This window comes from Ruditapes philippinarum, unplaced genomic scaffold (assembly GCF_026571515.1).
Source record: "Ruditapes philippinarum isolate M1 unplaced genomic scaffold, ASM2657151v2 ctg20107_1_1_1_1, whole genome shotgun sequence".
NCBI classification, from domain to species: Eukaryota; Metazoa; Mollusca; class Bivalvia; order Venerida; family Veneridae; genus Ruditapes; species Ruditapes philippinarum.
The window spans coordinates 1-14915 of NW_026863835.1; the positions used below are offsets into that span (position 1 = coordinate 1).

General features: G+C 32.8%; 1 protein-coding gene across 1 annotated transcript; it reads right to left on the reverse strand.

Annotated features, from left to right (window-relative positions):
* Nucleotides 1–5220: 5220 nt before the first annotated feature.
* On the reverse strand, nt 5221–10543 carry LOC132723448 (heavy metal-binding protein HIP-like). Its single transcript, XM_060708173.1, has 2 exons — nt 9715–10543; nt 5221–5639 (listed from the first exon to the last, which is right to left on the reverse strand). Exons 1-2 carry the CDS (start codon nt 10361–10363, stop codon nt 5221–5223), a joined length of 1068 nt encoding a protein of 355 aa, XP_060564156.1. The 5' UTR covers nt 10364–10543.
* Between the last annotated feature and the right edge of the window lie 4372 nt (nt 10544–14915).

Sequence of the window (14915 nt, forward strand, 5' to 3'; positions counted from 1 at the left end):
GATGACATACCGATTGTGACAAAATAAACTAATTTAAGACAGCATTCTTTTTTCCCAAAGACATTTATTTTTCTTGTTGTCTGACTTCTCCGTTTGTCATCACACTTAAAATGATCTACATCTCTATAATAGTAAGTTGGATGGTTAGGAGATAAGTAGTTATGTGTTAGTCTTTCACTGAATGGTCATAATTTTCAACACCGGTTCTCGCTTTTTTGCAGACAAGTCGCTGTTGCCTATCGTCGGAGTCAACGCTCGTTTATCTTCGACAAAAACAGTGAACACAGGGAACAACATTGTCTATAATACCGTAATAACAAACCAAGGCGAAGGTTACGATAGTGTAACTGGAATATTCACTGCATCGCACACTGGACTCTATTTCTTCACGGCAAATGTTTGTAATCAAGGAAACAAGGATGTGAATTACGCAATAATATCATGAAGGGGCACTCATAACCACCAGTACACAGTATGATAATGGCAGGGTTTATAGTTGTAGCTCTGTAAGCACCATCGCCATGGTAAACAAGGCGGAGCGGGTGTGGGTACAGAGTTTAGATACCTCTGTGTATTACGTCGACACACGCAGATGGAATACATTTGCTGGATCGCTTTTGATCAGACAAGTTCGTTGATTGTATAAAAACACTTAATATTTGTTGATATGGTAAACATGAACATATATTTATGACATGACTCAGCATAAAACCGTGTATCTGTAGAATACCAAAAGCGCGCACTGAAAACAACGTCAAATACATATACTTTTATTCATCGTAGGAATATACCATTATATCGTTGTTTTCTATGAAAACATGAAAATGGTTGAAGTTTGAATTAAGAGTGAGAGATTGTCCTGGTTTTCATTATCTGTTTCCTAATTATCTTATTTATAACTTATAATTGTTAATAAAACATTAATTTGAATATGAGTCTCAATCTATTTAACCTAGGCAAATCTAGTTCAGTTAGTGAATCTGATACTGCACCCAGTGAATATAATTTTATAAAAGTTCTGTTGACTACCGTTTGTACCAATGAGATTACAGTCATATTTAAATCATATTATAAAGGGCAGGAACTTCTTTTTGCAACATTTTTTTTTGCAAATGTAGTACGTTCTATAAAACAAAATTTTGGCAAACATATGCAGTGCGTAACAGTAACACAATTAAACTATGGAAAAGTCATCTCAGCGTTATATTGTTCGACGGTAGGTATTGTCTTTACATACAGGAATTGCGGTTAATATTAACAATATTATTCTAACTTACGTTCAACCAAATCGCCTAACTTCTCTAACATTTGCCTAGACCAACTCACAGACTAAAGGGTAGTAATGTTATAACAACTTTTAATGTATACATTTGGGATTTACTTCCCCTTTCATAAAAGAATCATAGAACTATTAATGTTTTATAAAACATCATACAATTTTTAAACCTTAAATGTGTTTCTGTTTCCATACTAAATATAAAATAGGTAATCTAGTCCAGTTAATTTTGCAAGAGTAAGAAATAAGTTCATTTTATTGTATATCATTTGTATACATCCAACCGCTGCCTATGAAATATTCTACGTGACCATTCAATTTATTTAATACAGAAGACACTAACTGAATCTATAACTGGAAGGCCAGTTCCAGCTTTAACATGTTTCCCGAAGTTTGGGGTTATTCATTGCCTATCAAACGCAAATATTAATTATTTGTTCCATTCACCCGGATTTTAAACTAACAAAATAAAACTTTCAGCTAAACTATTTTTGTATGTTACGAATACACAGGACGCTTGTGAAAGAATTGTTTTTGACAAAGCATTTATTGTTCATTAATTTCATTAATAAAGTATTTGTATGGATTGTAAGTATACCATTTTCTTTTGTTATTAACACTGAATTTCGTATGTCCCCGTATCAGTATTGACTATACGTAAACCATTTTCATCTGTTATGACACTCTTATTTTACCTTTAATTGATCTATGTGAAATACTATACCATTTTCTTCCGTTATGAATATGCATATTTTGCCTTATTTGTCTGAATTTTGTGTATATCATTGTTATCTGTTATGAACATTCGTATTTCCCCTATTGGTTTGGACCATGTGTTTATCATTGTAATATGTAATAGATATTGATTTTTATATTTTATCATCATTTTATCAATATATGTGTAAACCATCCTCATCTGTTAAGAATATTCCGTATCCCATCGTCACATTATATACATGTATATACAAATATTATATGTATAATTATAATATTAGATTTATCCGCTAGAGGATTTAATCTTTTATTCAAATCTTACAACTTAACATTTTTATTATAATACCCCAATAGGGCCTCAAAATAGTTATGACAACTAACATTGGGTTATATCATATATAAGGCAGAACAGATTCTGGGAACGGTCTTTCAATCGTGGCTCACCATAGAAGAGGTAGACTACATTTCAAATCTTAAATCCCACCACAAACCCACCCATTCAATTTATTGTGTTTTTTCTTTGTTTTTCCTTTCTTCCTTTATTTATATTTTCAGATAACACTATTAGCATGTCATGGCTGAAAAAGAAAAAAATACAGGAAAAGTAAATGTCTATGATTCTCAGTGATCGTTATCAGAGCTGATCAATTTGTAAACAGACATGAAAAGTGATTTCAACATATGTACCTGTGTAGTTGAAGCATGTGCTACAACGTTTTTGCAACCGTTGCCGGGGCAAAAAAAGTTATAGTAAAGACATTTAGTAAATTTAACTATTCGCAACACATATACATTTCAATGGGTTAAATGATTAAAATGCTTTTATCCAGCCATGGCTGTTTTCATGCCAACATTTTTTATTAATAAATACTAGTAAGCTTTTTTTTAAACTGATTTCTCTTTTCTTTCATTCCTAAGTTGTAATGATTGAATATTAATATATATTTGTTATCTTCATCTGATTATGATATTTAGTTTGCATAAGATATTCTCCTTCTTTGATTATATAGGTATGACATTATCATCTATTATAAAACGTCATGCAAATAATACGTATATCTTTTGTTTTACTGGCGGGCGTTTAACTCATCCATTTGGTGTCGGAGTAAACAAGTATCATACGAAACCTATTAGCGTTATCTTAAAGCAATCACCCGTGAACCACGGTGACTAACTCACGTGACATTTTATGATTTGCGTCCGGCAAGAAAAAAAAAAGACACAATAAAGCAGCAAAAAATACAATAGATGACCCATATTTCATTTAATTTTAAAGCATTTCATAATTGTTGATAGTATCGAGTGTAAAAACCCCGTCATTCTTGAATCATCTTATACGATGTTTTCGGCAAATGTCAACATTTTTATGGTAAGTGAAACCGTGTGTTTGAATAATCAGATATCACGCGATTTCTCTTAAACAAAAAAAGGTTGTCAAGAAGACATTTTGTGTATGGGTTCCGCGCTAGAATGAGTAGTCTCTATACTTTATTTAATGAAATATATATTGAAATATTAAACAATTTATAATAGAAAATAAAATGTGGACCGTCTTTTGTATTGTTTTTTTTATCCATGCAAAACACAAAAAGTATAGCCATACAATCTTCGTCGGATACGACAAAGAAAATTGCTATATACAATTTTGAAATGACAATAAAAAAATTATACGAGATTCATGTCATATCATTACAACTTCATGTAAACAACACCGTTTTCCTCATTTAAAGCGAGACCTGTAAAATGCTTAAGTTTCAATTTTGCTTAATGTACAACGTAATTCCCCTACACAACATGTTTACAAGCGCTCTGTAAAATGTAAATGTAACATCCTTTCCTTTATGGGTAGACATTATTCACAGAAATAGTTGCCTATAGAATTTGAAAAGACGTGTACCAAGGGCTGACTGATTGTTTAAATACATGTATTTTAATTACTATTTTGTCATGCTTACCGAATATTATGGTCAAGTTTAATTACGCATGGTTTGCTCGTTTAATGTGCGGCCTCATAAGTGACATTTGTTTTTATTTTCTACAGTTTCAATGCCAATAACAAATGTAAATTTCATTTGGCTGAGTGGTTATGATCGATACATTCACTTGGCCCTAACTTCTGCAGGTTAGAAACCTAGTAGGAAATGTGATTTGTTCTTAAGAGAAAGTTTTCTCACTATAAATTACCATGAAGGTGAGTTGTTCTCCTTGGATGTCTAGGTCATTGACTACTAATGAAAGGAGGTCAACTAAGATCTTTCCCAAACGTTTAAGTCGACAAATATCCACAGTGTCGAGCAAATAAATGAAATAAAAACAACAAATCCAGTATTTTACAAAACCATGTGTATTGTAAAGTAAATGTGTTATAAATGTTCACCGGTTTCTAGGTTACAATTTTAAATATTTAATAAACAACATAGCATTAAACATTCCTTCACACAATTGTTAGTAAATTACCAATCATATAATATGTTTATATAATATCATGAAAACAATAAATTGATAACACTTATTAAAGATATACTATGCTCATCCTTTAGTAAAATATTCTAATCACAGAAATTAATTGAAATCTATGAAACTCTTACTTAATATATCTTATTTGAAATAAATGTGTCTTATTTGAATAAAAGAAAGAAAAAACTATGGATGGAGAGCTGTGTTCCCTATTACAGGTCTTTTCATAAAAAATGACACTATTATATATTCATATATATAGACCATATGTAGTGTGCAGAGTTTTAAACATAACATATCTATTTTTTTTTTAAATCAAAACAAGTACATATTCTATTTACAAAGAGACTGTGTCGCAATTGTCAATATCTTCTAATATAAAATAAGAGCAAAGTATATCTTTAAATATCACATGTTTCACTGCATAATATAAAATGACGTGTAAGTAGAAAAGTTTCTTTATTTTATATGTATATTAGTTATATTATTTATAGATTTGTAGGCACAAGATTCTGTGTGAGATCCTATATGTTAAGATTCTCGGATTTCCTAAGAAAACACACTAAGTCTACTTCCCTAAAATATATACATATAACTATATAACGAATAATTAGCCTTTTCCAGGCAATACTTGTATAGTATTTTAATTATCTTTTTATTAAGTGATAAATTGCAAGCGAAGCCGTTTTTGTCATATAATTGATATTGATATCCTGTTATGGGAACTTTCCTGGGTATATATTATATCTAGTTTTGCTAATATATACATGGAGTTATTTGTTAAAGAGAAACCCAGAAAAAGCATTCATTCCATAAGGATCTCTATACAACTCTGCGGAATATAAAGTTTGTACGCACACTTGTTCCGCTTTGTTTACCATGGCGATAGTGCTTACAGAACTACAACCAAAACGACCGTAATCAAGATACGATGTATACGTTGTATTTCTTGTTAACTGTGTACCGTCTTGATATATTGCGTAATACACACCACTAATGTTATTACAAACTTGAGCTGAGAAGAAATAGAGTCCAGTTTCCGGTGCAGTAAATATCCCAGTAGAACTGTTGTAGCCTTCACCTTGGTTTGTTATGACGGTATCGAAGACGACCTTGTCCCCACCGTTTACTGTTGTTGATGAAGAAAAAGATAGACGGGCGTTGAATCCAACAATTGGTAATATGGACTTGCCTGCAGAGAAAAAAAAATACCTACGTAAGTTATGCGATTGTAGCAAATTGACTTTTGTATAAAATTATATTACATTGTTACGAATAAATGCTATCGATGACTAATACTTATGATCTGAAAACGATCTAAGAAACAAACCCCACAAATGAAAGTTTTAATGTGCATGCAATCGATAAGAAACTTAATATAAGTTTTGTCCTAAAAACAAGGCACTTGCATAAATTTTTGCAATTTTTTCTTTAATATTTTACTCTTATTGTTAAACTCCATCTGGACCGGTGCTAGAAGGCGTGGAAGGTGGTTTGAACTTTTCAGTACCGTTTAATTTTAAGTTTAATTTTGTCGTTTTGAACGATTTTTAGGCATGCTTTATTCCTCACTGTTTGATTTTTTATGTTATCATAATTTCAATAAAATCATATATACAGCTGCAAATATTATAGCAATTATAATAACTAAATTGTTAGCATTGCGTTCATAGAGATTGGTATATTTTGTTAATGATTTTATATTAAGGAGAGCTATTTCGAGCATTATGTCACTTGCTGCTTTTATAAAAATACAGCATGTCTCATCATTTTAACTCGTTATGTCCTCCAAGATATTCACCATCTGCCATAACCGTCACCGTTTCAGTCAGTTAATCAATTTCTAAAGCACATGTTAGAGTTTGCAATAGAGATACTTTATTGTACACTCTGTGACCTTCATGACAGTTTCCAGACTGACTATTTTTAAGTTTTGGAAGGAAAGAAAAGTCACGTAGGGTAAGCGGATGTGTTTAATTCACGGGGAAAAAGAAGAATGTCGGAGCGCAGTTACTTTCTCAGACGCTTAAACTTTGTGCTCGCACTACCATGTCATCCCGATTCGGGGCGACGTATGTGTAGTTTTAATCAGAAAAAAACATTTCTTAAGAACTAGCATGTAGCCGTTTTGTCTTTAGAAACAGTGATTTTAAGGACGCCCTGTCCAAGCAGCACATGAAAGCTTTATTTGCCTGATTCCTAATTTAGCTACCATCATTCAAATAAATCTATGAAACTTTCGACCATCCCCTTAAATGTCGATCGTTTCACAAAACAGTGACGTTCCATCAACATATTGACATTATTTCAAACGCATTAGCATTGTTTTGCCAATCAAATTTTGTAGTGTTATGAATACATAGTAAATACATTGTACGGCATTTCCCATATATCCAACCCTATGTGACAAATCGGTTGCTATGGACATAAAATCCTTTTCTTTAATTGTATCATACTCTTTTCTATTCCAATTTTATTTCCATTCTAATCATTTTTTCCAATTTTTTTTCTTTAAAATAGTCAAATTTGAAATAGGTTTTGATTTTTGTTACAATTCGAATAATGTACACATTAATACAAAATTCAAAAGTAATTGACACTGGTTTCGTGACGCAAAATGGTCCTTTTTTACAATTTTACGCCATACCAACGATGTAAAGGTATTATGGCGACACTCCAGCTCTGATTGGTTAGGGAAGACATGGGTAGAATGAGCGACGTTTTAGCTTGACACCTTCATCATGAAAAATTCAAAAGTCATTGGCTGGAATCAAAGCCACGGTTGTTAGGTTCAACTGCCTTGGCCACTCGAACACGAGATACCAGAGGTATGTTGAAGTTTAAAAAATAATTAACCACTCGAACACCTCGAGCACGGAGACCAGAGTATTATTCACTTTTTTAAAATAAAAAGAATAATTTTGCATGTTTCTGTAATAATGTACTCTTCGAGTTTTACCTTATGTTAGTAATCATTTACATAGTACTCTGATTGCTACCTTTTTGTGTACAACTTGCTGAAAAAGAATTGTATGCAAAAAGTAGTACATTCGACATAAATAATTCGACAGAACCTTTAAATTCCTAAGCGCAATTAAGAATTTTAAAAAACTGTTTATTGACATAATGCATAAATCATTGGATGTTTATCGGATTACATCTGTTACTCTTCATGACCTTTTTTGATATTCACATTTTTTCCAGTATTTGCCAAGTGATAATGTCATTATTGCCAAGTTAGGCTTCATTATTTATTTTATAGTTTTTAGGGTCATTTGCCATAATTTAGTCTCTAAAAACAAAACGATTATCATTATAGCACAACATTTATATAAAGAGATGCATCTGTTTCACTCAGGAGATAAAATGTAGTGTAGCAAAAACCATGCGTTTTATATGAAAAGAAGCTTCCTAAGCGCAATAAAGACTTAAAATAAAACAGACTTTATTTAAAAGACTGTTTATTGACATTATGCATAAATCATTGGATGTTTATCACATTACACCCGTTTCTCTTCAGGACCAATTTTGATATCACATTTTCCAGTATTTTGCAAAGTGATATTTTCATTATTGCCAAGTTAGGTTTCATTATTTATTGTTTAGTTATCTCTTCAACTAATTATACCTATAGATTCTACGGTGACATATGCGATATTCTCTAAATAAAACGATTGTCATTAAAGCACCACATACATATGAAGAGATGCATCTGTTGCGCTCAGGAGATAAAAATTGTAGCAAAAACAATGCGTTTTATATGAAGCAAACATCTTTCTTGAACAACAGACACTATTTAGGTTACTAAAAATAATCAAACCGCAAGAGCCCCTGTTGACCCAGGCAGAGCCCCTTTCGATCCAGGCAGAGCCCCGGCAGAGCCCAAGATGATCCAGGAAGAGCCCCGGTAGAACCCCGTTGGATTGAAAACGCGCGAAAATGATTACATTGATACATAACTTTTATTTAGTATAATATCTATTGTTCAAGAATAGTAATTCATGATGATTTTCTGAAAATCCTTATGCAAGACTAGATAGAAGGGAAATTGGAAGGGTTTTAATACAAACAAGTGTAATCATCGCAAATTGTCGTCATTCTTTCGCAATGAACCGTGCTTTGCCGGGGCTGTATCGGGATCAACCGTTGCTCCATCGTCATCCTCCGGAGCTCTGCTGGCATCCTCCGGGGCTCTGCCGGGGCTCTCAGGGCATTCACCAGGGCTCTACCGTAGCTCTACTGGCTATATCATACCCGGATCATCCCCGGTTTGTGCCGGCAGAGCTACGGTGCTTCCCCGGTGTAACTCCGGTCGTTCCCGGCAGAGCTAAGGATGAGGCCAGGAAAGCTTTACTTCCCGGATCATCCCGGACCCTCCGGTGATATTAAATATTTTATTCCATCTGGGGTCGAATGCCGGATGTTCCTGGATCATACAGGACGTTGCCGGCAGATTTACGGATGTACCCCGGTTGTTCCCGGTCGTAGCCCGGTCGTTCCCGGATCACCCCGGACGTCTACCGGGGTTCTGCCGGGATTCTGCCGGGATGTAAGTGAGACTGTAGTTTTATCAACATTCCTGTAAAGTTTCATGACCCTAGGTCAAATACTTGTTGAGCTACATGCGACACAAAATGGATTTCAAAACATTAAGTTGACTCTGAAGAACTCTATAGCAGAATTTGATTGAGGAGGAGGATTTCAAATTGAATTGCAAAGAAATGTGTATAATTGGCACATTAATAGTTATTGTTCATGCGCGCCACAAATGATGGGAATATTTTTGTCTTCAAGCAGACCTGGCAGAGGACATAAAACATAATTATGTTTTCAAGTTCCTAAACTGGAAGTGTTGTAGTAAGTCTTGATGTTACTGTAAAGTCACATAAAATAATAGTTTCTTGGGCATAAAATGCCATGTTTTTGTCTATTAGTAAAAGGAAATTTTCGTGTGTTTTTTTAATCTATGGAATGTCTGTTTTTGCAAATCAAAGTGAAATGCACATTAGGTTGCGCAAAATAATCTTACAGCAGACGAAACATAATTTCATTGGATCATTTTATGATAATAAAAGTGATAACTATGGAAAAGGATGACGAACATCTTTTTTTATGTTCTGAAATTTTGTACATAGTATTGGTATAGACCTAAATCAAATGGCATAAATATCTTTAAAAATGTTCTGACCAAGTCATGTCAAAGAATTCCTCAGTTGAGTCACCTTAATAAGTACTGTCATTTTTGAATAAATATTTTAATATAATACCTTTAATTTCCGCTATTTCTGAAGATGTATTTTGTCTAAGTTTTTCAAGTTCTGAAGATGTATTGTGGAATTCTTGTCTAAGATTTTCAAGTTCTGAAGATGTATTGTAGAATTCTTGTCTAAGCTTGTCAAGTTCTGAAGATGTATTGTGGAATTCTTGTCTAAGCTTTTCAAGTTCTGAAGATGTATTGTGGAATTCTTGTCTAAGCTTGTCAAGTTCTGAAGATGTATTGTGGAATTCTTGTATAAGCTTGTCAAGTTCTGAAGATGTATTGTGGAATTCCTGTCTAAGCTTTTCAAGTTCTGAAGATGTATTATAGAATTCTTGTCTAAGCTTGTCAAGTTCTGAAGATGTATTGTGGAATTCTTGTTTAAGCTTTTCAAGTTCTGAAGATGTATTGTGGAATTCTTGTCTAAGCTTTTTAAGTTCTGTTTCTTGAGTATCATTCGCTTCCTTGAGAACTGCTTGAGTGGCATTTATCTGATCAATGCGATCATCGTGCTGGATTTTCAAGTTGTTAAATTCTGTTCGAAGTTGACGCAGACGTACCATTATAGCGTTCAGATCGTTTTCTCTACAATTATCATTGTTTGCAAGCAACACATTCAAGTTACCAATGATAACGAGTATAGAGAGAAGAAATTTCATTTTTCAATAAAATTTGATATTAAAATTTCCGCATATAATCAGCAACAACAATGTGCGTTTATAAACTATTATTACGTTGGAGTTTAAATTTGTCCCTGTTAACCAAACAGTCTGAAATGTTTTAACTAAATAAAGATATATTGTGTTTACGGTACAGGTAATCAGTTTTTTCTTGTATCACTACACGTCTATAATTTACATACACCTTCTAAAGAGAGTCCACATCATATTCTATTAAGTTTTATCAGACGATAATATTACTTTTCTGTATTCTACCACCTCGTATGAGATAGAGAGATTAAATGTAAAGAAGCTTTACAGCTAGCTTCAGGGAAGTTTGGCGGTAAAGTTTAAGTGCCTGCCCGTGACTGAAATTATGGAAATTATGTCCGGGGGGGGGACGAGGAAATATATGGTTGTTGGATTAATGGAATAAAGGTATAATTCTTGAATTACAGTTGTTCAAGACGAAAGAATGGCCCTTTAAATAAAATGAGGTAAAGACATGGTTCTTGAATTTAAATGGGGTAAAGGTATGCTTCTTAAATTAAAGTAGTTAAAGATGAAATTATGGTTCTCTAAATAATGGGGTAAATGTATGTTTCTTGAATTAAAGTAGTTAAAGATAATGATATGGTTCTTGAATGAATGTGGTAAAGTATGGTTCTTGAATTAAGGTGGTTAAAGATAAAATTATGGTTCTATAATTAATGGGGTACAGGTATGGTTCCTGAATTAAAATTGTTAGAGATAAGGTTTATTAATTAATGGGGTGCAGGAATGGTACTTGAAATAGGGTAAGAGATAAAATTATGGTTCTTTACTTAATGGGGTACAGGTGTGGTTCTAAAATTAGAAGTGTTAAAGATAAGGTTCTTTAATCAATTGTGTGCGGATATGGTTTATGAATTAAAGAAGTAAAAGATAAAATAATGGTTCTTTAATTAATGGGGTACTGGAATGGTCCACGAATAATAGTGATTAAAGATATGGTTCTTTGATTAATGAGTACATGTAGGGTTCTAGAGTCAGAGGAGTTAAAGATATAATACCTGAATTAATGGGGTACAGGAACGGTTTTTGAACTAGAGGTGTTAAAGAGTTGGTACTACAATGAATTTGGTACAAGAATGATTCATGAATAAAGTAGTTAAAGATATAGTTCTTAAAATTTATGAAAACAGGAATGGTTTCTGAATTAGAGAGGTTCAAGATATGGATCTTTAATAAATAGGATACAGGTAGGGTTCATGAATTAGAGGGGTTACAGTACGAATGATTTGGCGATCAGGAAGATTTAAAATGTTATAAAATGTGAAACTGCTTTTCATTTCTACAACGAATGATAAAAAATGAGGAAAATTTGAAATATAATTTAAATAAAACATAATTTATATCTGTCACAGTGATATTAAATTCCTGCTTTCAAAACCTGTATCCATTTTTTTAATAATGATACTTGATATTGAAATTCTGCATTGCAGAAATGCATGATTTATCCTCGTGTTGCCATGATTCGTCACCCTATGTATTTTACAGTGCTACTTTTCTGTTTTTTAATGATCCAGGCGTGCTATGTTGAAGAAATATGTTAGATGCAATAAATTTACTATGATGTTAAAAATATCCAACTGTTTTTTCTCTTATTAATAACAACTATTTGTTAAGACTTTCTGACATACACAGAAACGATGTTGTCTTTAGGACAGGGACGATTTTTGGGTACCCGACGATACAGTTAAAAATAAAAAGATGAAAGAAAGTAAATCTATTTGATCTAGCACGGCTAGTACTTGGGTTTTCATTATGATTTCGAAATATAAGAGCAGTAAAAATTTTAGTTCAGTATTTGAAAACACCAGGAATCATAGAAGTCTTTAAAAAGCAATCGAGCTTAAATAAATATGTTTAAACCAAACCTTATTTTTTGTGTATTTTTGGCTTGCACTTTATATTTATTTCTGCAAAATATCCTTATGTTTAATACCCAAACAATTTAAGAATTCTTTTAGTTCGCATACTCTGATTTTGTCCCGCCACTAGGAATAATTCATTATCATCTCTATAAGCAAGGGTTGCTGGAGCAAATCCAGTATCTGCCTTCGATATAACACACTGGAATTTCAGAAAGATATAGCCAAGTCTATCAATAAAACAATTCATCGGTCCTTTTATTTTCTCGTATGCGAATATAACATACCTGTCTGGCGTGATATAATACACTGTATGGTTTCCACGGTCATATATAACAAAATTCATAACATCTGTAGTTGCAGTTATGTCTGACTTAAACAATAAAACTTTCTCCATGAGCACGTCTTTGAATTTCACCTCTAGAATTCATGAGATGCATTTGCTACTGATTTCCTAATATTTATAGCAATGGCCAGACCACCAAACCTGTAACTCGAAAACCTGTGGTTTGAAGTGTTTCAAATCTTTTTAAATCATTTCTAAGTTATAATTTATCATATTCGACTTGATGCTGGGAACATGACAAATACTTGAGGGTTGGAGCGCATTTGAGCTTTTGCTTGAAATCTCAAGTGTTTGTTAAACATTTTGAGTTTTTATTTGCCTCATCAACAACAAATAAGTCTCCATTTGGTAAGAAAGCCATACTAGTTATTACAGTCACACTTTAATCGTCTGCAATTTTTACGCTGATCGAACGCTCTGGAATTGCTCGTCGCCTTTTTAATTTTATCACTTTTGGCTTTCAATCATGAGTGCTTAACTTGTTAATCTAAAGGGGCTCATTTCACTGATTTTGGTACTTAAAATGAATAAGACTCCATGAATAATCTAAAGTTTATTTTCCAAAATATTATCTGTATAATTTTATGTTTAGTGAGCAACGTGTGTAAAATGATTGTAAATTGTTATTCATTTCATTTCCAAAATAGTATAATGTCAATGTATTAAATTTTAAATTGATTCAATTGTTCGGTCGCCATGCCGCTGGGCCGCAAGGCCGCCAACTTCACGCCTCTAGGCCGCGAACTTTACGCCGTCAGGCCTTTGGGCCGGTAGGCCCGCCGACTGCACGCCGCTAGGCCGCCAACTTCACACATCCTCAAAAGACTTCCAACCCTTATTGTAATTCTAATATTAGAAGAACTTTCAATTGATAGTTTCGTTGTTAACAATTATCTTTTTCATATGTTAATGGCTTCATTTTTAAATTATTGGCAGTTGTTAGGCCTGATTCATGTATAATAATAGATAAATGTAATGCGCGTCAATTATTTCTCCGCATAAATAAGATGATGATTTCAATATTAATTTTTATGTAATACGTTCTTTAAAATAGGAAAAAGGAAAAAAAATATGTGCAATATTCAACAGTAAACAATATACCAGAAATGTCATCTCAGTGCGTGGATATTTTGCTGGCATACAGTTGTTGAGATTAATTTTAACGATATTATTTTCAATAACAAGGAAAAGTACTCTGACATTGTGGTCCCGGAAAATCTTATGTTACAGATTGTATGTTATATAATAACCTTTACCGCTTAACTTATTAAGCATTGCGTATTCACACGTGCCAACGAAAGGGTAGTTATGTAGTAATGTATTAATAACATTTAATGTATACCTGTTGGATTTTCTTCCCCTATCATGATATAATTATACATCGACAAATGTTTTATAAAACACAAACTTTATAAACCTTAAATGTATAACTGTTTCCTAGTATATATTTTATACCAACTACAAGAAAGGAGATAGAGTCAATGACTATTTTGCAAGATTAATAAAATAAGTTTAATTATTCTATACCAGTTACATGTATACACATCTAGCCACTGCTTATGAATTATATCACGTAACAATTCAATATATTTAATACATACTTGACACTTATTAGATATGTAATTAGGATGAAAGTTCGTGCATTAACATGTTTCAAGAAAGCTGGGGTTATTTATTTCCTATTTAACCCAATAGCTTATTATCTTTAAAAACTATCCGGACATGAAAGTTATGAAATAAAGTTTTCAGTTAATTTAAACTAATTTTATTTCATAAATAAACTTACCTGACATTACTATATATATGGATTTCTCTCTCTTGATCCGCATAATAGACTCATATCCGTAAGACAAACTTTTGACCTCTAGTAGGTCACTTCCGGTTGAAACCCATGCTTGATTCAGTTTCTCTTATCTTGCGAAAGTGTTCGCATCTCCGTGAATTTAGACTCTTTTCAAAGTCTTTGGACTTAGATAGTTACTTTAGTAGTTGAGTTTATTTTTGTTCAACTTCTATTTGGATTATGGCGTCAAATAAATCGGCAGAAGAAGGAGAACTTGCCTCGGATAGTGGTTCCGACGTGACAAACACGTCGTCGCACTCGCCTCGTGGATCGAGTGAAATTACTCACCATTCAAGGTCAAGTAAGAAGAAAAAGGGTAAAAAACATTCTATTAAGTATAATGAATTGAGTAGACGTTTTTCTGTTATTGAAGACATGTTACACAAAATGTTAGATAAAGAACAGTCTCGCCCTCGTGAGGGAAGTTCTAGGGACTTGACAAACAAGTCG

Excerpts from the sequence above, each read along its gene's own strand:
- LOC132723448 (XM_060708173.1), bottom strand. The coding sequence starts at position 10,363 with ATGAAATTTCTTCTCTCTATACTCGTTATCATTGGTAACTTGAATGTG. Across the intron at positions 5,640-9,714 it reads AGAAATAGCGGAAATTAAAG|GCAAGTCCATATTACCAATT; the intron begins GTATTATATTAA and ends TTTTCTCTGCAG.